The sequence below is a fragment of the Notolepis coatsorum genome (assembly GCF_963971535.1).
Source record: "Notolepis coatsorum genome assembly, chromosome: 13".
Classification (NCBI taxonomy): Eukaryota; Metazoa; Chordata; class Actinopteri; order Aulopiformes; family Paralepididae; genus Notolepis; species Notolepis coatsorum.
The window spans coordinates 75,342,290-75,369,878 of NC_140177.1; the positions used below are offsets into that span (position 1 = coordinate 75,342,290).

A 27,589-nucleotide genomic window follows, 5' to 3' on the forward strand; every position below is an offset into this window, starting at 1 on the left:
AGCATGTCGAGAAGCTATGGACACTAGAGACAATGCCCTTTAAGAACGAAAAGAAAGACATTCGTTCCAAGGAAGACATTTACGCTATAGCCCTCCTCGAGCAGGGGACAAAGAGAGTCAAAGTCAACGGAGTGATGAGATACGCAACTCCACTCCTGAGGCGAGAGGGTATGCCTACCTTCCACGCCCCAAAAGAAGCGACGGAGCTCAAGAGACGGTGTACCGCGCTGAGATTAACAAGCTAATCACAGCGGGACACATAAAGAAAATTGACATTAAAGAGGCCGATCAGACAACCGAATCATGGTACGTGCCGCACCACAAAGTCCACCACAACGGCAAGGATCGTATTGTGTTCAACTGCAGCTACCAGATCGGATCACAAAATCTGAATAAAGAGCTCTTGCCCGGCCCAACACTCGGCCCCTCTCTACTAGGCGTGTTACTACGTTTCCGCCAAGACAAGGTGGCCATCAGCGGCGACATCAAAGGGATGTTCCTGCAGGTGAGACTAGTGGAGGAGGACAAGCCCCTGCTGCGGTTCCTATGGAGAGAGAGGATCGGGGATGAGCAACCAGCCATCTATCAATGGGAAGTCCTCCCTTTCGGAACCACATGCAGCCCATGCTGTGCTACGTTTGCACTGCAAAAGCACGTCGCAGAGGACCCAGCAGCTGATGAAGAGGTCCGACAAAGTGTAGGAAATAGTTTCTACGTGGACAACTGTCTGCAAAGCTTCTCGACGCCAGAAGAAGCCGAGGCCCTTCTACTCAAGCTCCGCGCCTCCCTGATCAAAGGCGGCTTTGATCTCAGGCAGTGGGCCAGCAGCGACCCGCAAGTATTGCGCAGCCTCTCCCCCGAGGACAAGGCAGCAAGCAGCGAGACCTGGATGGCGACCATCCCAGGAGAAGCCCAAGAAATGACATTAGGACTAGTCTGGCGCTTCAAAACAGACTCGCTCCATTATAAACACACACCCCTGACCAAGGAGCAGGGAAGGTCGACTGCACTACCGACCACCAGACGGAGTGTATACAGAACACTCGCCAGACAATATGACCCGTTGGGATGTATTCTACCTTACACCACCAGGGCAAAGATGATTGTAAGAGCGTTATGGGACAAGGACCAGGGCTGGGACAACCCCATACCCGAACACCTTGCATCCACATGGAGAGAGTGGGAGACGGAACTCAGCTCACTCCCAGGTGTCAACATACGCTGCAGCTACTTCCCACCCACAGTGAGGCCGGAGACGTGCCAGATGGACCTGCACGTCTTCAGCGACGCCTCCGAAGTAGCCTACAGTTCGGTGGCCTACTTGCGTGCCCGAGAGGAGGGAGGAGAAATACATACTGCTTTCATCCTGGCTCGCTCAAGAATAGCCCCACGAAAGCAACAATCTATCCCGCGTCTAGAGCTCTGCGCAGCCCTAGCAGGAGCGCAACTCGCCACGTTAATCCAACGTGAACTCACCATTCCGGTGCAAAGAACAATCTTGTGGTCAGACTCCACGACAGTACTCACATGGATCCGGTCTGACTCGTGCAGATACAAGGTCTTCGTGGGAGTCAGAGTCACAGAGATTCAAGATTTAACAGAAGTAGCAAGCTGGAGGTATGTGGACACAAAACACAACCCAGCTGACGTCATCACCCGGGGAATGTCCCTGGATGACCTCACCCGTCACAACCTATACAGTGACGGGCCAGAGTTCCTCAAGCTCCCGGAAGAAGAGTGGCCTACACCCACCCCACGGGAAGCGAGTAAAGAGGAGGCCGAAAACAAGAAATCTATGTTCTGTGGATTGAACACACTTGTCTCCACAGACCCCGACATAGACGATTGCCTCACCCTAGAGAGTGCGCAGCTAAAGACATTCCTGTGGCACCACCCAGAGGTTCAGCTCACTACTGACATTACAGCAGCTGACTACGAAGAAGCAGAACTTCTTCTCCTACAACGAGCCCAGAGAGACTCGTTCCCCGATGAGCTAGACTGTCTACAGGGAGCAAAGCCCGTCCCATCAGACAGCAGACTGCTCCACCTAGCCCCCGAGAGCGACGCCCATGGTCTCATCAGAGTGGGTGGTCGTCTGCGGAGAGCTCCAGACTTACCGGATGACGTCAAGTACCCGATAGTCTTAAACAGCCGACACAAGGTCACAGAGCTGATCATAAAGAAATACGATGAGGATGTGCATCATGCCGGGGCAGAGAGAGTCTTCGCGGAGATCAGACGTCGTTATTGGATACTGCAAGGGAGAGAAGCAGTGCGGCGCTTCCAGCGAACCTGTCTAGACTGTCGTAAGTGGCGAGCGCAGCCCAGTATACCCCGGATGGCTGACCTATCTCCCTGTCGCCTCCGACTCGGCGACAAGCCTTTTCACTCCACCGGTATGGACTGTCTCGGCCCGCTGTATATAAAGAAAGGAAGAGGAACCGAGAAGCGGTGGGGTATTGTATTCAAATGCATGACCACCCGAGCGATGCATATAGAACTCCTTCCAACCATGAGCACAGACTCATTCCTTATGGCCTTCCGAAGATTCACATCGCGGAAAGGCAAACCGTCTATAGTATTGTCTGATCACGGGACAAACTTCAAAGGCGGAGAAAGAGAGCTGAGAGAGAGCTTCCAAGCTATGGGCCCAGAACTTAAGACCCACCTCGCTCCATCCCAGATTGACTTCCAGTTTAATCCCCCGAACGCACCTCACTTCGGTGGAACTTGGGAACGAGAAGTACGTTCAATAAAGACAGCCCTGTACGCCGTGCTTGGGGCCCAGACCGTGGCGGAAGAAGTCCTAATGACAGCCCTCACGGAGATCGAGGGAGTATTGAACTCAAAGCCCCTCGGTTACGTCTCAAGTGATGTAGCAGATGTCGACCCAGTCACCCCCAACACACTCTTGATGGGGCGGCTGGACCCCGCGCTACCACAGACAATGTACAGGCCTGAAGAAGCGAACGGCCGAAGAATGTGGAGGTACAGTCAAGTATTGGCTGACAAGTTTTGGAACAGCTTCCTACACCACTATCTACCGTCTCTACAGACCCGCCAGAAATGGGTGAAAGAGAGAGACAATTTGACAGAAGGAACAGTCGTCATGATTATCGACCAGTCACTACCCCGAGCTATGTGGCCGGCTGGCCGCGTAAGCAAAGTGATCACCGGTGCCGACGGAAAGGTCCGAGCAGCCGAAGTGCTCGTCCAAGGACGGATCTACACCCGACCCGTGGCGAGGCTAATAGAACTGCCAAGGCTCCCCGATACTATCGATGACGACCATGACCCCATGACTTTGTGAACTGCCCGACCCCTCACAACAGACATTGAGTAGTGGACAGTGCGGTTAATCTGCCTCTGTTTAGCTAATTAGGTGGGACTAATTAGGAGGCGGCTGTTACAAAGGATCAGATTAAACCGAATATATATATTTATTGATTGATATATATTGCATAGTATTTGTATATCGTTTGATATCCCTTGTATATTCCTTGTACATATACACGGAATATCCCTTTAGCCTAGCCATGATGTTTCGTTCTCCTATTGGACAGCGGTCCACAGGCACCAGGGCCATGCCTCCAGAGTCAGGTTCAAGGCTACCGTCAAGACATGTCTGTACATGCCCGGCCTTGCCCAGGAATACGAGACAGAAATGAGGTTGGCACTAGATTGTTCGCCGTGCATATAAATATGGCGCAGGTGAATACAGAAGTAGAGTTACCCAATAAGTTGAAGCCTCACCCACGATACTCCGTGCGGTGAAGTATGGCCTGTTTGGCCCCAAATAGAGCATTGAGACCGCGTGCGAATTAATAACTGAATTGTCAGAGTTTGGCGCTATACCGTCGAGTGCGACATATTTCTATTAAGTCAGTAATAGTCTATTTGTGTATAGTGTATCGTGCGGCTAAAGTTCTACAGTGACCAGCATCACCAACGCTTCCTCGTACCAGCTAGAGTGCTTATCCAGGCTGGGCTGCTTTCATGGCGCTTTCACCCGAGGAGACCTAGACGAGAACCGTGTGGACATGTACACTGGATTAATCTACCCGACGACTACATAGCCCTTTGCGGCTGGATTATATTTGCTTTGGTCCTGTGATTTATGGAGCGGAGAATCGCCGACGCCTACACGTGTGGGATTTACCCTGTGAGGAGCCACGTCGAGTCTGCGCCTCAGAGAGCCTGAGGCCGGCTAGCTTTCTTCACTGTGGAGCTACAGTCTACGGAGAACAGCTGTATTCGTCTGTGGATCAAGAGACTATTGCACCGTCTCCTGTACTTGGAGTCTCCTTAGTCATCGTTGACCAGACTCTCTACTACCGACAGATCCTCTACCCCTGCTGGCTTACAACCGGGGGGACCCTTCCAGTATCTCCCGCTATATATTACTAGTGTACCATAGATATAATTCCCTAAGATTCAGGTTGTATAATTACCTCCTGCGTAACCAGAGAATGGACATTCATTATTGATTTGCCTACGCACATTCCTTTGCCTTATAAGCGCATCCAAAGTAAAATAGAGAAGTATATTATGTACCTTTTGCTGCAATAAATACTTAATTACCACTTTGTGTGGAACCGATTCATTGTGGGAAGTGTTCATCATATTTATATATCATGTACTGTATGGCCAGTAATTAAAGTACATAAAGCGGTAGTGGTTTAATGATACCATACTTATCAATACAGTCAGGGAATTGTACCCCTCAGTTACAATAGCGTTAGCCTCATAGCATAATTGCCTAAGTAATTTTTAGGCCAAATTGATATTTCTGCCTAACTCTACTCTCCTCACACTGCTGCACCACTCTGGCTTAGTGGCTGTGTCCTCAGCCAATCAGAACCTTGTTATGTTACAAATCACTTTCTGCCTAACTCAGTCGTGTGGCTTGTGCCAAAATTCTTTTTTTCTTCTTTTCCGAAAGTCTTGAAAAATGACAGGCAATTATGCTATGAGGCTAACGATAGGTAATATTTATTTAAACATAATAAATTACCTTTAAGATAAACATTCCTACACCAGCATACATATAGAATAATGCATTCCCACTCCCTCTCTCAATTAGTGAGGAGAGAATCAATTTGGACCCAGAGATCAAATTAATGAAAGTTCACGGTATATAGAACGGACATTCATACACAACGTACCTCCGAGCAAGGTGTGATAAACATGGAACAATATATTTTCCTTGACATAGTAATCAGTCCATTGGGGATCTGCATGATGCTTCCGTCTCTATTAATTATTCAATATCTATTCAGTAGACCTACTGTATATAGCTTATATATACGTTTGTAATATTATTTAAATAAGATTAAGGCACACAATTCCTAGAAATGAAACTAAACAAAAAGGTTTTACCCTGAGGGATGATTTACAATAAAATGCCATAATAAACAAATAATAAAAAAGTAGGCTACTTACATTCTTGACGGTAGAACTCCCAAAACACTACAAAAATAATGGCTCCACAAGTTTGCCATCTAGTGATCAAAATGGGAAGTACAGTATTTCCAAACAGGGCTTGATGTTTCAAAGCTGGCCTTTTCCCACTTGATAGTTAAATAAAGATGTATGGTTTGTGGATAAAAATTTATATCTGTGTTATCTTCAAGACACACAAAGCATTTGTGAGCGAGTTTGTGAGTTTTCTGTTCCAAAAAGTTACTGTGGAGGCGCATATTTATATTAAAGGTGTGCTTCTCAGTGTTTTAGCCTGTATGAAACTGTTATTAAGTGGTCATAGTCTGTTAAATAGTTCAGCTTTTGCTCAATAATGCCTTGAAATGGGAGGTTTTTCAATATGCTGGCCAGTTTGCTCCGCTGAATATGAAATGCTGTTTGCTCATCATTCAAAACATTTACATACATTACCAGGTTATGAGTAATACAAATGTTTTGGATTTATTGTAAAGAAGTTATATACAGTTTCAGGTGAGAATTCGAGAGGAAGACAGCTGGGGGCTGTTTTTTCCCCCACAATCGAATATAATTTTTCACAATCAAATCAGTTTCAATAGAATCGTGTTGCAACTTGCTAGGGAACAGCTTGGACCCACGTTTATGTTGTCAAATTGAAACCGTCTATTCATAGTATTCTCATAATAATGTTACATAGCCACAGCTCATTGACCACAGTTGTCGTTTATTTAATGACAATTACCTGCCATTACATTACAATCACCGGTTGTTTGTGTCCAAGAATGTCCTGAGATCAAATACGAACAATGAACAAACCTTTCCGGCTAGAGGATGCAGACAATTACCTTACTCTTTCTGGGTTGATTCTGCCCCATTTCTATTCACTGTTCCATACTCACACTTTGCTCTATGGCTTTCTTAATGTCCTCCTCCTCCTGGTGTAGTCTGAGGGCAGCAGTGTTGGCCTCCTGTGTGCTCAGCTGCAGGGCCAGGTCCATCATCTCCTCCTCGGTCATCTCTGAGAAGCCACAGAGAAAGTCAATGAAGGACAAGAGAAATTCCTCATGTGTCAGTATTTTTTTTTTGTATCCCTCTCTCAGATTGTTCTGTTTTCTCCCCATCCCAATTTAGTCGTTGTGCCAATTCCCCCCCTCCCCTACCTGGTTGTTGTGCGCATGTTCTCCCACTGGTCGGTACAAGGGAACCCTGAAGTATCCGCACGCTTCCTCCGACACGTGCGGCGACAGCCAGTGGCTCTCTTCTCACCTGGCAGCGAGGGCTCTCATTGATGAAGTGTAACGCGTGGGAGGGCACGCTGCCTTCATCAAGTCCTGCCTCCGCTGAGCAAGCGCCCAGACCAGTTTCCCACCCACGGCTTCCCTCCCCCTAACCCAGCCAAACAAGTTAGTATAGCGATCAGCCCAACCCAAGGCAATGCTGACTCCGGGAGTCGAGACCGCAGTCTCTTGCATTGGTGACGAGCGCAATCTCCGCTACGCCACCTGACCGCCCTTGTGTGTCAGTATTTCTGACAGATTTGTGTACATCAGCCAGTTTGCCACAGAGTCCCGTGGTCGGAGTTCTGGCCAGGTTGCGAGCGAACCGGAAAGCAAACAGGGTCTCGAACCCAAAATGTTTGAAAGTTCCCCTCCACGTGCGTTTTTAACACTTTAAAAATGTTGTATATTGAATAACAAATTGTTCTGTATGGTTTTTCCCACCAGAAATGTTCAATAACCTTCATTGGGAATGCCCCTTTTACGTCTTCCCCAACAAGCCACTTCACTTTCTCTTTTTCCACCAAACGGTTCGCCAACAAATGTATTTCACCCAAACACAACACTTCTTAGCTTTACACAATCTGTATAGTCAAAGTCATGCTTCCAAGAGAAGTTAACTGTAGAAAATAGCATGTTTCAGTGGAGGGAACCTTCAATCCACACCACAACAAGCAGAAAAAGGGTTACCCTTTCCAACACAAAACCATGGTCCTCCAGCATTTCAGATTCTGATATCACTTGGCACAATTTTTTTTTCTAGAAGAAAGCCAGTGTATTACTACGTGCTGGTGCCTGTTCACAGGTAATGGGCTGATATTACACTGGCTTTCTTCTAGAAAAAAAATGGTGCCAAGTGATATCAGAATCTGAAATGCTGGAGGACCGTGGTTTTGTTTTGGAAATGGGTAACCCTTTGCCTGCATGTTGTGGTGTGGATTCAAACGTTTATGGTTTTGTGATCCAGTTTATGCCGTTTGCAGCCTGTCTATCACTTACCAGTACCAATAGCTTTGCATCCATTACTCTACTGGCAAGTATTTCATACAACTTAATGTCCAAAAATCCGAACTATCCCTTTAACACTTTGGGTGCCAAAAACGATTAAAGTCGTTTCTGGGTAGTTAATCCTTTTTTTTTATATTTGTATTCATTATCCACCCAGGGAGCCTGTTGTACCATATGGAATGAGTCTGAGGTCCCCAAGGTGCAATACCGGCCGCATCCCGCTAGATGGCGGTATCGAACACCCTTTGCAACCTTGTATCCTTCTCTGTGGGACGGCCAAACTTCTCCGGTTTCATGTTTCCTTGTCGGGCGAGGGCAGCCGTTCTGCCGGTTCCATCGAAGCGCGTCAAATAACCCTGATCCATATGTTGTGGTGGATTATGCCGTGGGCCAAATGGGCATTGGATGTACCAGATGGCGATCAAACAATTGGAATATTATTTTTGGAATACTCCCGATCACAGGTAAGAATGATCTGATGTACATTTTTGCTTGATCTTGCAATGCTTTTACACCGATCGGGCTGATAAGCGTTTCTAGTGTTCAATGCGAATACCGTTACCGACAATAGAATAATCAGAAACAACCCCCCCCCCCCCCCCTTTCATGCATTCATGATGGAACATAATACCTATGATATAGATTTGATTTCGGGATAATAGCGTATACAGGCAAGAAAAGGCAACGTCTATAGTGGAATGGACGTATAGGGCTCTAACTCAGCATTTCATGAATTACCCTAGACCGCTCTAAAACCATACTTGTATTCACCACGGTATAACACGGGAACATATGGATGGAAAAATTTATTATTTTTCACATATTGAACGATAGATAGGTGATAGGGCCATAGTATTGTATCCATAGCTATAATATAGAATATAGTTATAGCTCCATTATAGCTCTACAAACAAGGTGACCGTTCCCTATCTATCTAGTAGTGGCCTCGCTACAGACAGCTTCGTCTAATAGCTGGCACTCAAAGTGTTAAGATGGGTTAGGAATTGGGTTAGGATTTAAAAGAAAAATCTATATTTCTTTAAGAACAGGGGCTCCAATGAATGGAAGCGGACATGATCGGTTAGCCTTTGAGAGAGGTGTTAGTTGGACAATGCCTAGGCTAACCGGCCATGTCCGCTTCCATTCATTGTGCTAAGCTAGGCTAACATGCAGCCAGATAGCTTTCTACTGAGCGCACAGAGAGAAAGCTGGTATCTATCTTCTTGTCTCTCTCTGGAGAAGACGGTAAGCTAATTTCCCAAAATGTTGGCGTGTTCCTTTAAGACCATAGGAATAACATGTGTAACTGAGGGGTACAATTCCCTGACTGTATTGTTAGATATGATACTTACTACCACTACCTCTTGTACTTTAGACTCTGGCCACCCAGTACTAGGTATAAATAATTATGATAAACACTCCCACCTGATGAAACGGATCCAACACAAATGTACCAAGTCGAAAGTCTGCGTTTAATAATAATACATAGCAAAAGGTATGTACAACGATCACTTAATTACATTTATGATTTGAAATAGTATGCACTTTTATGGCAAATGAGTATTCGTAGGTAGATCAATATCGAATGTCCAATCTCTGATTGCGCAGGAAGCAAATATACAACCTGGAATATTTAGGGAACAATAGCAATGATACTTGAATGATTATATAGCTGGATACACTAGGGGAAGGTTCCGACTGCTTGTAGGACAGCTGGAGGGGGGGGGGGTAGAGTCTGGCTGTATCCCGTCTGGCCGAGGGTATCCTGGGAGAGCCCACAGTCGTGCGACCCGGTGCCCAGCGATCCTCGATCCACAGATGAAAGCAGTTGGACTCTCTGTGGCCGGCGTCCTCCGGTCCACGATGGAGAGACGTGAGGCGACCTCGTCGTGTAGAGCGTCTTCTCACCTGTCGTCCTCTCCGGGGGGGGGGTATTTCCAACACACCGCAGTGTTGGCCTTTATCCATAGAATAATCAAAGTACTCAAAGCATAATCCAAGCCGGGGAAGGCTAGCCGTCGTCGGTAGAATAATCCAATATACAGGTCCACTCGCTCTTTGGCCTGGAGCTCCTCGGGTGCAGCTTCACGTGGGGTCAACCACCCTGGATAAGCGTCCAGCTGATGCCCGAAACGATGGGGGTGCTGATTACTATAGAACTCTTACCGCACGAGGCACTACATATGAATAGACTATTATTAGCTTAATAGAATACGTCCAACTCGACGATATAGTGCCAAATATGACTATTCAAATATTAATATACACGATGTCTCAATGCCGATACGGGGCCGAATTGGCCTTACTGCCCACACGTGGTTCGCGGGGAGGCTTTTGCGTCTGTCACTCTGTTGGAGGGTAAGGAACTGGACTAAAAGAAAGCTCTACTTTAATAGCGCAGTATATATACGCACTATGAACAAATAGTACCATTAGTGGTGCGGTAGACATATTCCTACGCGGAACTAGGACTTGTCCATACATGTTGAGCGGTACGATTGAACCTGGTCTGAGGGGTATGGCGACCTGGCACCAAGGTCTCGTCCAATGGTAGAATGGAGACTATTATGGGATGTTCAGTAGACTAGAAGGGATATTCAATGCATATTGTACAAGGAATATACAAGGGATATCAGGGGATATACAAATACAATTAAATATATATATATAAATAAATATATATATTCGGTTTAATCTGATCCTTCAGAACAGCCGCCCCCTAATTGGTCCCAACCCAATTAGTTAAGCAGAGACAGATTAACCGCACTGTCTACCACTCAAGGGTTCGCTGTAAGGGTCAGTCAACTCACAAAGTCATAGGGTCATGGTCATCATCGATTGTGTCTGGGAGTCGGGGCAGTTCTATGAGCCTCGCCACAGGACGGGTGTAAATGCGCCCCTGGACGAGTACTTCAGCTGCTCGGACCTTGCCATCGGCACCGGTGATCACTTTGCTTACGCGGCCAGCCGGCCACATAGCTCTGGGTAGTGACTGGTCAATAATCATGACGACTGTTCCTTCCGTCAAATTGTCTCTCTCTTTTACCCACTTCTGGCGGGTCTGTAGAGACGGTAGGTAGTGCAGTAGGAAACTGCTCCAAAACTTGTCGGCTAATACTTGGCTGTACCTCCACATTCGTCGGCCGTTCGCTTCTTCAGGCCGGTACATTGTCTGGGGTAACGCGGGATCTAGCCGCCCCATCAGGAGGGTGTTGGGGGTGACTGGGTCGACATCTGCTACATCACTGGAGACGTAACCGAGGGGCTTTGAGTTCAATACTCCCTCAATCTCCGTGAGGACTGTCATTAGGACTTCTTCCGCCACAGTCTGGGCCCCAAGTACTGCGTACAGGGCTGTCTTTATAGAACGTACTTCTCGTTCCCAAGTTCCACCGAAGTGGGGTGCGTTTGGGGGGTTGAATTGGAAGTCAATCTGGGCTGGAGCGAGGTGGGTCTTAAGTTCTGGGCCCATAGCTTGGAAGCTCTCCCTCAGCTCTCTTTCTCCGCCTTTGAAGTTTGTCCCGTGATCGGACAATAATGTAGACGGTTTTCCTTTCTGTGATGTGAATCTTCGGAAGGCCATAAGGAATGAGTCTGCGCTCATGGTCGGAAGGAGCTCGATATGTATCGCTCTGGTGGTCATGCATTTGAATACAATACCCCACCGCTTCTCGGTGCCTCTTCCTTTCTTTATGTGCAGCGGGCCAAAACAGTCCATGCCTGTTGAGTGGAATGGCTTGTCGCCGAGTCGGAGGCGACATGGAGGTAGGTCAGCCATCCGTGGTATGCTGGGCTGCGCGCGCCACTTTCGGCAGTCTAGACAGGTTCGCTGGAAGCGTCGCACCGCCTCTCTTCCTTGAAGTATCCAGTAACGACGTCTGATTTCCGCGAAGACTCTCTCTGCTCCTGCGTGGTGTACATCCTCGTCGTATTTCTTTATAATCAGCTCTGTGACCTTGTGTCGGCTGTTCAATACGATCGGGTACTTAATGTCATCCGGTAAATTGGGGGCTCTCCGCAGGCGACCACCCACTCTGATGAGGGTATGTGTGTCACTCTCGGGGGCCAGATGAATCAATCTGCTGTCTGATGGGACGGGCTTTCCTCCCTGTAGACAGTCTAGTTCATCGGGGAACGAGTCTCTCTGGGCTCGTTGCAGTAGAAGCAGTTCTGCTTCCTCGTAGTCAGCTGCTGACATATCAGCGGGGGACTTAATCTCTGGGTGGTGCCGCAGGAATGTCCGTTGCTGCGCACTCTCTATGGTAATGCAATCGTCTATGTTGGGGTCTGCGGAGACAACAGTGCTCAATCCACAGAACATGGGTTTCTTATTCTCAGCCTCCTGGTCACTTGCTTCCCTCGGGGTGGGCGTGGGCCAATCTCCTTCCGGGAGCTTGAGGAATGCTGGTCCGTCACTGTAGATGTTATGACGGGTTAAGTCATCTAGGGACATTCCCCGGGTGATGACGTCAGCTGGGTTGTGTTTTGTATCAACATAGCGCCAGTTTGCTTCTCCGGTTAACTCTCCAGTTAACTCTTGAATCTCAGTGACTCTGACTCCCACGAAGACTTTGTATTTGCATGAATCCGATTTGATCCAGGCGAGTACTGTCGTGGAATCTGACCACAGGATTGTTCTATGCACCGGAATGGTGAGCTCACGTTGGATGAGCGTGGCTAGATGCGCTCCTGCGAGGGCTGCGCAGAGCTCTAGACGTGGGATAGACTGTTGCTTGCGTGGGGCTATTCTCGAGCGGGCGAGGATGAATGCTGTGTAGATCTCTCCCCCCTCTTCTTGGGCCCGCAAGTAGGCTACTGATCCGTAGGCGACCTCGGAGGCGTCACTGAAGACGTGTAGATCCATTTTACATGTCTCTGGCCTCACCGTGGGTGGGAAGTAGCTTCGGCGTATATTAACGCCTGGGAGTGAGTGGAGTTCCATCTCCCACTCTCTCCAGGTGGATGCAAGGTGTGCGGGAATGGGGTCGTCCCAGCCCTGGTCCTTGTCCCACAATGCTCGTACAATCATCTTTGCCCTGGTGGTGTACGGTAGTATACATCCTAACGGGTCATATTGTCGGGCGAGTGTTCTGTACACACTCCGTCTGGTGGTCGGTATTGCCGTCGACCTTCCCTGCTCCGTGGTCAGGGGTTTGTGTCTATAGTGGAGCGAATCTGTTTTGAAGCGCCACACTAGTCCTAGTGTCATCTCTTGGGCTTCTCCTGGGATTGTGGCCATCCAGGTCTCGCTGCTCGCTGCCTTGTCCGCGGAGGAGAGGCTGCGCAGTACGTGCGGATCGCTGCTGGCCCACTGCCTGAGATCAAAGCCGCCTTTGATCAGAGAGGCGCGGAGTTTAAGTAGGAGAGCCTCGGCTTCTTCCTGGGTCGAAACGCTTTGTAGACAGTTATCTACGTAGAAGCTGTTCTTCACACTGTGTCGGACCTCTTCGTCCGCTGCTGGGTCCTCTGCGACATGTCTCTGTAGTGCAAATGTAGCACAGCATGGGCTGCATGTAGTTCCGAAAGGGAGGACTTCCCATTGGTAGATGGCTGGGTGCTCATCTCCTGGCCTCTCTCTCCATAGGAACCGCAACAGGGGCTTGTCCTCCTCTACTAATCTCACCTGCAGGAACATCCTTTTGATATCCCCGCTGATAGCCACCTTGTCCTGGCGGAAGCGGAGTAGTACGCCTAGTAGGGAGGGGCCGAGTGTAGGACCGGGCAATAGCTCTTTATTCAGATTTTGGGATCCGATCTGGTAGCTGCAGTTAAACACGATACGGTCTTTGCCGTTGTGATGAACCTTGTGGTGGGGCACGTACCACGATTCAGTCGTCTGGTCGGCCTCTTTAATGTCAATCTTTGTGACGTGTCCCGCTGTGATGAGCTTCTCAATCTCAGCGCGGTATACACTTTCTTGGGCGGGGTCCTTGGCTAAGCGCCGCTCTGTGTTTAGTAGGTACCGCTCTGTGGCGTCTTTCTTTGCGTGAAAGGTAGGCATCCCTTCCCGCCGCAGGAGTGGCGTGGCGTATCTCAACACGCCGCTGACTGGGACTCTCTTTGTTCCCGTCTCGAGGAGGTTAATGGCGTAGATGTCGTCTTTAGAGCGAATGTCTTTCTTTTCGTTCTTAAAGGGCATTTGTTCTAAGGTCCATAGCCTCTCTACATGCTGCAGGAGTGCGGTGTCTCCCTCTGTGACTCGGGAGTGGAGACAGCTAGTGGCTGTGGTTCGGTTGAGAGATTTGGCGAGTGGGCCATGGAGAGTCCATCCTAGGCGGGTCTCGACTGCTGCAGGACAGCCTCTGGGTCCGGTATGAACCCGGTCTATCGGGACAATGAGGTCTGCATGGTCGGAGCCTATCAACAGTGTCGGGGTAGCACCGTCTATGAGTGGGATCGGTAGCTTGCGTAGATGTACATATTTCTCCATCAGCTTGGCTACGGGGTATGTGTACCGCGAGAGTCCTATTTCTTGGCTGGTGAAAGCGTCTGTAATCCTGTACCGTCGCTCGGGCTGGCCGCTTGCTGCGATAGAGAATGAGACATTCTCGCCCTTTATCGTTTTCAAATCTCTTCTTATTGTCCGAATTGTCATTTGGTTTTCGCTCCCCCGCAGCCCTAGCTGGGCCGCAGCGGACGCGAGCAGAAGGGTCTTCTCTGACCCGTCATCAAGGACGGCGTAAGTGTCCATGACTTTATTCTGGTAGCTCAATGTCACACGGACTACCTTTAAGAGCACTCTGGCTCCGCTGCTGCTGGCGGGGTCGATGTACATGACGCTTGCTTTGCTGCTTGATGGTGCGGGTGGAGGCCGCCGTCTGTTACTGTCGTGGAGTATGTCCAGATGGGCTCCATCGCACCGACTGCACCTTTTCTTTAAGCGGCATTCGGCTGCCATGTGTGATCGCGCACAGCGAAAACAGCGTCTGTTGGACTTTATCCATTGACTCGCTTCCTCCGCATTCATCTTGGGGAATGAGTCACATTGTGACAGCCAGTGTTCTTTCTCACAGTAGGGGCACACTATCTTCCACTTCTCCTTTCTTGAGGGGGTACTGTGGCTCCTACTGCTTGGCACGGACTCCGATTGGTGCATGACAGTCACCGATCTTCTTCCATCATTTAGTCTCCTGGTTCCTTCTCTGGAGCCAGGGGTGCTCCGTCCGAATGTATCTAGCCGTAAGCTGCTGACTTCTCTCGCCAGGAAGTCGGCTAGATCGAGGAGGTTCGGTTCGGGGCCATTAGGGTCTCGGTGGTCTCTCTGCCGCCTAAAGCGCTCCTGTCGGGCGGGCGGTAGCTTCTCCAAGATCCTCTCTACATTTGAGTTGGCGTATAGTTCATGCCTACCCTTTTCCCTCTGCGCTCCCAGCATCCCTACTAGGGACTGCACTCTGATGGACAGGTCGTCCAGTGCTCGATTGTCTGTTGCTGGGGGTAGGCGGTCGATGTGCCTGATCTCCTGGATCACGTAATCCCATATACGTCCATATCTCTGGTCCAACGCTACCAGCGCTGCGGTGTATGGGGTCGTGGAAGTGGCGTAGGCGAGCGCTATGTTGTGCGCGCGGGGTACCTTTAAATGCTTCAGTAGTATCGCGTATTTATGGCGTTCATCAATGACATCCACCAACATTGTCTCCAGACACATGCGGAGCTCCGTATACTGGGCCCGGTTCTCCTGGGTGAAGTCTGGTACCATAGGTGTGCCAATGTATGACGCGGATTGTTGATACATCGGCGAGCGTTGGGGGAGAGGCCTCCTAGGCGAGTCTCCTCCTGCTCCTTGGCGTGGGCTGGTACCGGCTGTGTACCATGGCCCGCTGGTCCAGGTGCTGTTCCTCGGTGCGGGTCGTGCGTCGTGCTCACCCGTGAATAGCGTCGGGGGTCTGTAGCGCAGCTCCGCGGGGGTATAGCCTGGGCTGTACTGGACCTCCTGGTCCGGTAGAGTACTGTGCTGTCGTCGGGCGTGGTTCTCCTCCTCTTCCTCTTCGTCTTCCGTTAGGTCATCCAGGGCTTGTAGTCTTTGATTTAGCCTCTCCGCAGTGTATGCTGCTCCTTCCCGGTGGCTGGGTCTCGCTTGGACCGGTTGGGGAAGGGGGTCTGCGGGGGGTATAAACCTCGTCTGTTGGTCAAGTTCAGGGTCGCTTACTCGGCTAGGGGATGCCGCCCTGGAGTGATGTCTAGACGAGTTCCTGGAGCCTCTGGTGGAGGGAGGGGGTGTTGTCCTTCTGATCAGCTGTTCTATTAGTTGCGCTTGTGCTCTGTCGCGCTCGGCTTCGCGCTTGGTGAGATCCGATTCTCTTTGGGCACCGGTGGCGGCGCGCTGGGCGTCGGCCCGGTCTCTTGCCATATTCTCTTCCATCTGAATGCGTCTTATTTCCAGGCGTATGTGCTCTTCTTCGCTCCGTTGCTGTATCTGCAATCGATCGCGTTCACCCTGGAGTCTATCGCGTTCAGTAGAGGCTTTCAGGCTGACGAGGAATGCCTGCTGTAGTGTCCTCTCTGCCTCGCTGGGAGAAGACGGTTGTATAGGGGAGCCGTCCCTTGGGGTACTCCGTGCGGAGTCTTGGAGCTCTATCTCCACGGTGCTCTCCTCATCTTCTTCCGTGCCGAGTTCTCTCTCGGTAGTGTTGTCTTCCTCCCGGGACTCGTCGGGGACTACTTCTTCGGTATTGGCGGGGTGTAAAGTCATGTCTGGTTCCCCCTGCTCCCCACCGTGAGCTGGGTCAGTTACGTTAGAACCCATAGGGGCCTCTATGGTCGGGGTAGCCTGGTCGTTAGGGTTAGACATAATTTTACTTTCTAGTTTTACCGCGTTTACTGTTGGTAGAAGACTAGGTTGTTGACTGACAGCGTAAGCCTCTAGGTACTGAGGGAGCTGTCGTTTGCGCCGCGGGCGTTGTTGGTTAGGAGGATCGTTTCGTGGAGTGTTCATCATAGGCCATTTTAATATTAATAACACTATATTAATATTACACTGATTACCCTCCGGCTCGAAGGACCAATTGTAACTGAGGGGTACAATTCCCTGACTGTATTGTTAGATATGATACTTACTACCACTACCTCTTGTACTTTAGACTCTGGCCACCCAGTACTAGGTATAAATAATTATGATAAACACTCCCACCTGATGAAACGGATCCAACACAAATGTACCAAGTCGAAAGTCTGCGTTTAATAATAATACATAGCAAAAGGTATGTACAACGATCACTTAATTACATTTATGATTTGAAATAGTATGCACTTTTATGGCAAATGAGTATTCGTAGGTAGATCAATATCGAATGTCCAATCTCTGATTGCGCAGGAAGCAAATATACAACCTGGAATATTTAGGGAACAATAGCAATGATACTTGAATGATTATATAGCTGGATACACTAGGGGAAGGTTCCGACTGCTTGTAGGACAGCTGGAGGGGGGGGGGTAGAGTCTGGCTGTATCCCGTCTGGCCGAGGGTATCCTGGGAGAGCCCACAGTCGTGCGACCCGGTGCCCAGCGATCCTCGATCCACAGATGAAAGCAGTTGGACTCTCTGTGGCCGGCGTCCTCCGGTCCACGATGGAGAGACGTGAGGCGACCTCGTCGTGTAGAGCGTCTTCTCACCTGTCGTCCTCTCCGGGGGGGGTATTTCCAACACACCGCAGTGTTGGCCTTTATCCATAGAATAATCAAAGTACTCAAAGCATAATCCAAGCCGGGGAAGGCTAGCCGTCGTCGGTAGAATAATCCAATATACAGGTCCACTCGCTCTTTGGCCTGGAGCTCCTCGGGTGCAGCTTCACGTGGGGTCAACCACCCTGGATAAGCGTCCAGCTGATGCCCGAAACGATGGGGGTGCTAATTACTATAGAACTCTTACCGCACGAGGCACTACATATGAATAGACTATTATTAGCTTAATAGAATACGTCCAACTCGACGATATAGTGCCAAATATGACTATTCAAATATTAATATACACGATGTCTCAATGCCGATACGGGGCCGAATTGGCCTTACTGCCCACACGTGGTTCGCGGGGAGGCTTTTGCGTCTGTCACTCTGTTGGAGGGTAAGGAACTGGACTAAAAGAAAGCTCTACTTTAATAGCGCAGTATATATACGCACTATGAACAAATAGTACCATTAGTGGTGCGGTAGACATATTCCTACGCGTAACTAGGACTTGTCCATACATGTTGAGCGGTACGATTGAACCTGGTCTGAGGGGTATGGCGACCTGGCACCAAGGTCTCGTCCAATGGTAGAATGGAGACTATTATGGGATGTTCAGTAGACTAGAAGGGATATTCAATGCATATTGTACAAGGAATATACAAGGGATATCAGGGGATATACAAATACAATTAAATATATATATATAAATAAATATATATATTCGGTTTAATCTGATCCTTCAGAACAACATGTATACATTCTAAAATTGGGTATACCAGTAGTCCCCATTTAAGTCTTTCATTGTCACATTTGATACCTTTAGATCTTGCTTTTGTTTGCTTCTCCCTCCTTTGTTTCTCCCTTAAACTTATAAATGACACGAGCTCTTCCTGAAAGAAAAGAAGAAAGGGTGAGTCTGTAGCGATGCACTGACAACTAAATCAGCACATTGCTGTGTAGCGATGCACTGACACCAAAATCAGCACATTGCTGTGTAGCGATGCACTGCCACCAAAATCAGCACATTGCTGTGTAGCGATGCACTGCCACCAAAATCAGCACATTGCTGTGTAGCGATGCACTGACTGACACCACAATCAGCACATTGCTGTGTAGCAATGCACAGATACCACAATCAGCACATTGCTGTGTAGCAATGCACAGACACCACAATCATTCTCAAGAGTATCAAGATTTACACAACGCTACATTCCAATCCAACAGTAAAACTCAAATATATATTAGGGGCGTAACGGTACACAGAAGCCACAGTTCGGTGGGTACCTCGGTTTTGGGAGTCACGGTTCGTTACGGGTTTGGTACAACAGGAAAATAGTTTAAAAAATCCCAAGTACATAAGCATAAGGCTAGGTTTCTTTTCATTTATTTTGAAGATATACTTAGTTCCACCTAGGCTTGCTGCTAGTCAGTGATACCAGTGTTACATATAAATAAAACCCATTTAGTTTATTTCCGCATATCAGTGCCCACATTCATCAAATAAAAAAACTCAACTTTGTACAATACTAAGCGTGTTACCAATACCTATTCAGACAACATTCTAAACTGAACGTGTCAGCACGGAGAGCAGAGCTATTTTATAGGTCTATGCAGTCAGTTTCACTTATACTAGAGTAGATTTGACTTGTGAAGCAGAGGAAAAGGACTTGAGAGACGAGATCACATGTTCACAACAAGTCCGGACCAGTAAAAGCATCTTTGGACATTTGTCTTTTCTCAGATCAACTGTGAGGGAAAGTCATGTGGAAGAAAGTTGGTGTGTGTGTGTGTGTGTGTGTGTGTGTGTGTGTGTATGCGTTTCCAGTGGTTAACATTATTGGGCGAACAAGAAAGAGATTTTCAGCCTATTGTAATGACCCTGCTGTGTTACAAACGAATCATTCATTCATAGTTTTGTTTCAGGGACACCTGTAGTGGGAGGGGAGGAGATGGGGAGAAACAGCCCATTGTAGATACGCAGTTGTTAAATGTGTTGAGATACGTAGGTCTATCACATATGTTTCTCTCCCACACAGATCAGTGTCTTGTGATATATGTACAGAGACCTGGTTCAAGGTGGTAGTTTTGTGATTGCCTGCCTGCTCATATTTGTATTTAAGCCTCTGTGGCATGTGTCTATAAATTAATTGATACTGTAATTAGACACTTTATTTTTACCAAATGACCACCATATGGTTTCAAATGCTGTCATAGCAACATTATTTTCTGGCGTACTCTCATTACTTGCCATTGTGTGTTGTTTGTTTATCTTGCTGCATGCTGACCAGCAGCAGGTGATAATGATTTAATATGATTGCTTCCTCTACAGGAAATGCCTGTTTTCTCTTTCACGTTTGCCTGAGGAAGATCTTACAGATCGAAACGTTGCTTCAAAAAAGATAATGAAAGTATTTATTGGGAGCCAGATCTTAATCCTCTGTACTCTTTTTATTTCGTTTTTGTGTCTTACACTTGAATAATTTCAACACTTGGTCCCTCTTCTGAAGTAGTAACGTTACCAGCAGTAAGTCAAAGATTTATAATAATAGAATGAATGGTATTGATGCAACCCCAGTTTTGAGATCCTGACATGTCCCACATTATGAGGAACCTGGAAATAATGGCAATAATTGATCCCCTTGGGGAAATGCAGGCATCATAACAGCATGGGGAGGGGGGAGGGGAGGCACAGGTATGGGCATGGTAATAGAAGATATAAATACAGGCAATAAAATGATATACAGTAGGTAAGTAAAGTAAGTAAAGTAAGTAAAAAGAATAGGCAGTGTAAACAATATAATTAACTCTGATATACGATATGAGCAAGTAGGTAGTGTAATCAAATGTGCAGACAATTGCAGGGTCTGTAGGCCTATGCCCCATCAGTTATATTATACATTACAATAAATATGGTCAAGAACACTTAGAATCTGAATATACACTACAGTATACTATGAGTAAGGCCTAAAAAAAATATTGTTTGGTTCCTGTTGCCGACCGACTGTGCCGATTTAGGTGCGACCCAAATTATTTTACGAGTAAAAAAATATAAACAAATAATTTCTTTTTAATTTTTTGCAATAAAGTTTAGTTAAATCTTAGTCAAAGTGCAGTCCATGTCAATAATGAGAATATATAAAAAGCAAGTATTTCACAAACAAAGAAATTCCCTATCAATAGTTGCCGTAAAAAAAATTAAATAAAAAAATCCCTACCTACCCATGGCCTTAACTGACAACCAACAGGAACCAAACAATTTTTTTTGTTAGGCCTAAGTAACATATTCAGTATACACCGGTGCAGTATACATGAGGTTGTCCGTGCAGTTTAGATGGGAGTCAGACACACATAGGTATCGCATTTGGCTAATGTTGCTTTTCAGAGCTTGCATATGGGTAATTATTTCCAAGGTAAGATTCAGAATTGACACTTGTGATCAAGATGTAACGATACGTGTAAACGACGTACAGCTAGATTTACACCAATTACTTATCGCTTTCCTTTACCTCATCATCGCTGTCATTTTCAACTTCAACTTCCTGCTCTTGTCTCTCTTCTTTCTTCCAGTGTTTTCTGGAATGGTCATCATTGCTGTTGTTTTTTGCTTGCTTTTTCAGAGGCATTTTGACCTGCTGAAAGGGAAAAGATCCTTGAATTAATTGAACAGGATAAAAACATGCATTTCTGTGCCTTCAACACTGCTTTTATCTTCACAAGTTCACATGGTAAATAAAAAGGCTTTTTTTTTTTTTTTTAACAAATACATTACATTTATTGTCATTGCACAAGTACAGTGTACAACGCAATGGAGTTGGCCAAAGGAGCAGTATAGGAAAGTGCAGTATACAATACAGGGTTCCCACTCTTTTTGAGAAATCCTTTTCCACGACATTTCCAGGATTCTTTCTTGCCAATCCAGGACAGCACAGTTCACAAACAGTCATATAATTTACTGGTAGGCCTAGTATCAACAAATTAAACCCCAGTTTTCTTCCTCCTTTTTTTAATGATGCAGGGTTCATGATGAAGTGTCTCATGTCCATTCCAGGTGACTGCTATACACCCATACCTGCTAGTGCTAACTAGGGATGCACCGATCCGACTTTTTCAGTCCCGATACCTGGCTTTGGGTATCGGCCGATACCGAGTACCGATTCGATACCAATACCATCATCTACATTTTTATAAAAATGAACCAACCTTACTGTCATGCATTTATATACTAACCTACACTGTAGCACTCAACACTTTGATGAACATTGTTACTCAGCTGATAAGAGTTGTGCCCTTCCTGATGACTTCGTTGTCGTACAGAACTTGTAAGTCGATTTGGATAAAAGAGTCAGCTAAATGCTAAATGACTAAATGTAAATACCCATTGTTCAATTAATAAAACTGTACGCCTCACTGTGTGGAAGAGACTGGGATCATTATTTTGTGCAAGGCAACATCAGGCTTGACTTAAAACATTACTTTCCTAACTTAGTGAAACTAAATGTAACAAATTAACGCATATAAATGTACTGAATTGTTATTTCTTATTTTATTTCTTATTATATTATATAAAAACAATCCAGCTATTTTAGTGATATCAGGGCCGATATCCGATATCAATATCGGATCGGTGCATCCAAGAAGTGCTAACTGTACAATACGGTCCTCTTGTTGTTAGCAACTCCTGTGTGCCAACAATTCCTTGTAAAATTATGACATACATAATTGAATAGGGAAGTAGCACTGTGCTGTACATTGCTGTAAAACTTGGATTATGTACTATTTAGCTGCACAAAATGTATGTTTTGTAGTCATTGTGGTTAGGATTTTACAGCACTTAAGAAAATAAGGAGAATAAGTATGAGCTTGTCAAATGCCATGGCGGGCCAAAACAAAGGGAGCATAATAATCAAGTTAAGTTTCAAGCAAAATACACACCTAGGTTTACATAGGTGATCTGAGTGAGGGGCTAAAATACAATACAAGATTTCCAGGACAACATCGAGTTTCCCCCCCAGGATATTTGGTAATTATAGTCAATTTTCCAGGACAAGTGTGGGAACCCTGTGACATGTGATATATGACACAATGTCACATATGACAAAACTAAAGAGGTTCAAGTATACTACACATACACATAGACATGTATGTAGTGCGGGTATATACATATAGGCACATGTAGATATAGGTATATAGTGTTATTGTACATTGCAATCATAGTGTTATGTGGATAGACTATTGAGATTGGTCGTTATGGGTACAGTGAGGTAGGTAGTTATGAGTACAGTGAGGTAGGTAGTTATGGGTACAGTGAGGTAGGTAGTTATGTAGGTACTAGTTATGTGTACAATGAGGTAGGTAGTTATGGGTACAGTGAGGTAGGTTGTACTGTAGGCAGTAGATAACTATGGATTGAGTATAGAATTCAGAGTTCATACGGTATAGGTTGATTGATTGATTGATTGAAAACTTTATTAACAGATTGCAGAATGGGTACAATACAGTACAGCTCAATACACACAATTGTTAAGGGGATGCAGACCAGAGAAAGACTTTCGTCTTGTTTACACCAGGGTCCCCCATTTTCAATTCATCAGGAGTATAGTTGAGTATACTGTAGGCAACAGAGCCTTGAATATACTGTTATACAGCAGGCAACTGATTGATTGTGTCTTCTGATCAAGTAATAGCTTTTATATACAGTATAAAAGCTCTGATGAATTATGGAAATGAACTGTTGCAGATAGGGGGACTGGCTTCTAATGTGCATGGGATGGCATTCTGGTGTTCAGTTTTCAGACAAAGTGAGGATTTTGATGGGGTTTTAACTATAAATGACTGGAATTCAGCAATCCAAGCTGGCGATGCCAGTTAGGTTATCTTTTTGACAGCTCTCTAAATTAGCTAAACTAACGTTACTGGGCGCCAAACTGTTAAACTGTCACTGTCAACAACAAGAAAAGAAAAGCACCCATACAAGTAGTACTGTAGCTGGTCCCCGATATGTAACGTTAACGATCTAGCGTAGCGTAATGAGACGTACATATTACAGCCGGGGGCAGCAACCATAATAAGGATGTCAACCGTTAGCCAGCAGATTAGCTACTACTCGTTTGCGAGTATGAATGGGAGTAACGCTATCAGGATTTAGCTAGGTAGGGTAAGTTAGCTAACGAGCAGCCAACTCCAAGTGTTCATCGGTTGATATGGCAACAAGACAACAAATGATTTTCAACAAGAAAAGCCCATTTTCTCACAGTTATCTGAATAACAGGGTAAGCCTACCCCAGAACGATATACACAAATGTATTTGAGAAAATTGTATGTTAGATAAGTAACCACATTTACATACCACCTTGCGTACACTACTCACTGCTGACTTTCCTTCACTTTTCCGGAGCCATATTTGTTTTCTATTCGATCACGTGATTGCTGGTTTGCGTCCAAGGGCGCCTGATTCAAAACGGAGGCGTGATTGATTGATTGAAAACTTTATTAACAGATTGCAGAATGGGTAAGGGGATGCATTGTACAATGTACAGTTTCCACGCCTAATGTATATACTCTTTTCTTTCTGGACTCTTTTTGTATCACAAACAGTACTGTAATTGCAAATCTGGTATGTCATAAATGTATAGATGGAGCAGTACTGTCTATCTGTATGTCATGTATGTCATATATGTTACAATGAATTGAAAATGGGGGACCCTGATGTAAACAAGACGAAAGTCTTTCTCTGGTCTGCATCCCCTTAACAATTGTATGTATTGAGCTGTACTGTACTGTACCCATTCTGCAATCTGTTAATAAAGTTTTCATTCATTTCATTCATTCATTCATTCATTGCAGACCACTATATATATCTATGATGCAGACCAGAGAAAGACTTCATATTGTTTACATCAGGGTCCCCCATTTTCAATTCATCGTAACATTTATGATACACGAACACGACATACAGATAAACAGTACTGTTAGTTACATCCAGACATTTATGAGATATACAAATATGTATAGTACTAAGACAGAGTTTCTAAAAGAGAGTATTTGAGGGGGAAGAAAGTACTGTACATTGGAGGGGGTTGGGTGGGGTGGGGGTGTTGGATATTTACAGGGCCAGTTTCAAATCGCAGCCTAATAGGTGCTCTTTGAGAGCGGTTTTGAAGGTGGTAGGGATTCACATTTTTTTTACGGCTGTGGCCGGGTAGGGCGTTCCACATTGATGATGTGGCATAATTGCTAAACGTGTTTAGTCCCTTGTTTGAGCCAAATCTGGGTTGAACATGATTTGTGGAACTCCCTCTGGTGTTGTGGTCATGGTATTCACTGACCTTTGGGAAGTATTTCGACATGTACATGAGCACCTTAATGGGCAGGGGTGAGGCCGGTTTTATGAGTAAGGTCAAGCAGTCTGACCAGTTTGTTTTGTGATAATCTTGTTTTTAGTGCCTTTGAGGTGCTTTGGTAGTACCATGAGGTGCAAGCTAGTCGTAGAGTACCCTTGAATGAGTGCTCCTGTTAGAGTCTTCAGGGTATTCTTGTTTACCAGAGAGGAGATCCGGTACAATAATCTTGTTTGTTGGTTGACTTTTTTTTATTACATTGGTTGCCATTTTGTCACAGGAAAGATTTTCCTCTAGGATGGAACCCAGGTATGTAATTTCATCTTTCCTTATGACAATGTTGTCACCCACTGTAACTTGGTCTTGCCGAGTTTGTTATTTGATCCAAAGAGAATGGAATAAAGCATTACATCACGCGCAGGAGTTGGTTGTGAGAATTAGACCATGCCTAGGGGTGGTCGTTAGGACCATATCGATATCTCTGTATAGAAAACACTTTTTTATGTTAATGTTAAAGAGCTATTTTCCAAAAACCTTTTGTAATTTATTTTCAGAAATGAAATATTTAAGAGAAAAAAAATACATTTTTGTGATTTTTGTGATGTCACAGTATGATGTCATAATAGAACATTCTAGAACATGGGGCGGCTAGGTGGTGCAGTGGGCAAGGCACTCACCACCAATGCTGGAGATGCTGGGTTCGAGCCCAGCTCTCCACATTGTTTTCAGTTTGGCTGGTTGTCCGTAGGGGGAGGGAAAACTGAGGGGTGGGGATCGGACGTTGTGGACAGCGACTCCTACAGGTCGGTTAGTGCGCCTGCGCAGTAGAATCAAGAAGCGATGGCGGCGGCGCCCCTCCAAAGCGCAGACCCCTGACGCTGAAAGATTGCGCCGCGCAGGTGAAAAGATGCGACGGCTGCTACCTCGAGTATCGGAGGGGACTCGTGCTATGTATGACTTAGTCCACATTGCAGCCGGCTTGTGGGAGGCAAGAAACAGCGTTCGAGACAGGGGAGGGTTGAATTGGATGATACGAAATTGGGATGGGAGACAAATTTAAAATGGGAGAAAAAAGTGGATAAAAAAAAAACATTCTAGAACATTTGTGATGTCACAGTATGATGTCTTCTTCTTCTTCTTCTTCTTTAGAATTTCCGGCAGTGTAGACGCATCGTGGCGTATTACTGCCCTCCGCCATTCTTTTGATGAGCTCTTCTTCTTCTTCTTCTTCTTCTTCTTCTTCTTCTTCTTCTTCTTCTTCTTCTTCTTCTTCTTCTTCTTCTTCTTCTTCTTCTTCTTCTTCTTCTTCTTCTTCTTCTTCTTCTTCTTCTTCTTCTTTCTTCTTTTGAATTTCCCGCAGGCGTATTACTGCCCTCCTCAGTTCTTATACTACGCTAGTGATGTGCCATAGTTAGGCCTCTGGTAAACCAACTTTTGATTGTTTACCCTCTTCTTCTTCTCATCTTCAACACACACTATCTCCTTCTTCTCTGCTCCTCTTGCCTGTCCAATACTAATAAATACAATAACGCAGGGACGTGCACAAGACTTTAGAAAGGCAGGTGCCCGTAATCATAAAAGGGCATTAATTAGTAAATGTAATGCGAGCGCGCACAGCGCGCGAGCGCGATTTTTGGGGTTAATACAAGTATATCATGGTACATTCAGTTTCACCGATAGATGTCACCAAAACTACATAGTGTCCCTTTAATAACACAATATGCGCTCCAGACCAACAGCTGAGAGAGAGAGAGAGAGAGAGAGAGAGAGAGAGAGAGAGAGAGAGAGAGAAGAGAGAGAGAGAGAGAGAGAGAGAGAGAGAGAGAGAGAGAGAGAGAGAGAGAGAGAGAGCGAGCTGCGTGATTTTCCTGCACTAGCAGCAGCAGACAGGGAGGGGCTGGCGACGTGTTTCACGAAAATATACAGTGCACTGCAAACCCGACATTTTATTTTGTTGGGCAAATACCTTACCTGATGTGTACTCTTGCTTTGTTTTAGTTGAAATAGTAACTGTAAAAAAAGAGGTCTCGACTCGAGTGTGAGGGCACTGTGAGCTCAACAACAGCTGGATATCAATTTCCTGTTCAGTGCACTGCTGGCCCTGCGCGGTTTACATGTTGGCTGGAAGGACCTATTATTTACGAGAGGGGTGGCATTTCTCTCTCTTTCTTTACCTAATATTTAGATTCTATCGTGACATCTTTCATTTGGAAGGGCAGGGCAGTATATATATATGTGCAACTGTAAAAAAAAAAAAAAAAATAGGGTGGCATAAAAAGGGCACTTTCTAATGAGAAATGAAAAAGGCAGGTGCCCGGGCACCCCTTCACCCCTATGTATGCACGTGCATGCAATAACGCTATATCCTCTGGTACAACTCGCTGGATCAGCTTTCCGAACCGCATCAATGGCCTGAAGAAATTCTCCGGAGATTAGGACCAGATCCTTTGTTCCCAGAGCCCAGGAAAAGACGACGAGGAAAGAGGGCTGGGATCCGTAACAGGCTGAGATCCAGACGCCACCGTACACCACTGCCCAGTATATTGCTAGCCAATGTGCAATCAATTGACAATAAACTGGATGACATCCGAGCAAGGATTCAATATCAAAGAGACGTTAGGGACTGCAATGTCCTCTGCTTCACCGAAACATGGCTCACACCGGAGGTTCCAGATCACGCAATTCAACCAGCGGATCACTTCTTTATCCATCGCAAGGATCGGTCATCAGAGTCCGGTAAACAACGTGGAGGAGGTATTGCCTTCATGTTTAACAAAAATTGGAGCGACCCAACGAACGTGAAGGAATTATCCAACCACTGCTCCCCAGAACTGGAATATATAACCATCAAGTGTCGTCCTT

The 27,589-nt window shown here is 46.1% G+C and overlaps 1 protein-coding gene across 5 annotated transcripts in view; it reads right to left on the minus strand.

The window, feature by feature from the left end:
• The window catches only part of uimc1 (ubiquitin interaction motif containing 1), a 54,319-nt gene extending 30,545 nt beyond the window's left edge, over nucleotides 1-23,774 (minus strand). For 2 of the 5 annotated variants that reach the window (XM_084326857.1, XM_084326854.1), the window contains exons 1-4: nucleotides 23,737-23,774; nucleotides 20,897-21,022; nucleotides 18,208-18,280; nucleotides 6,339-6,457 (exon numbers count right to left, since the gene is read on the minus strand). In XM_084326857.1, the coding sequence (XP_084182983.1) occupies nucleotides 6,339-6,457; nucleotides 18,208-18,280; nucleotides 20,897-21,013 (309 nt within the window). In that variant the 5' untranslated portion in view covers nucleotides 21,014-21,022; nucleotides 23,737-23,774. Of the gene's footprint in view, nucleotides 1-6,338; nucleotides 6,458-18,207; nucleotides 18,281-20,896; nucleotides 21,023-23,736 lie in introns of those variants that run through there. The other 3 variants (XM_084326855.1, XM_084326856.1, XM_084326858.1) reach the window with 3 other exon arrangements.
• Between the last annotated feature and the right edge of the window lie 3,815 nt (nucleotides 23,775-27,589).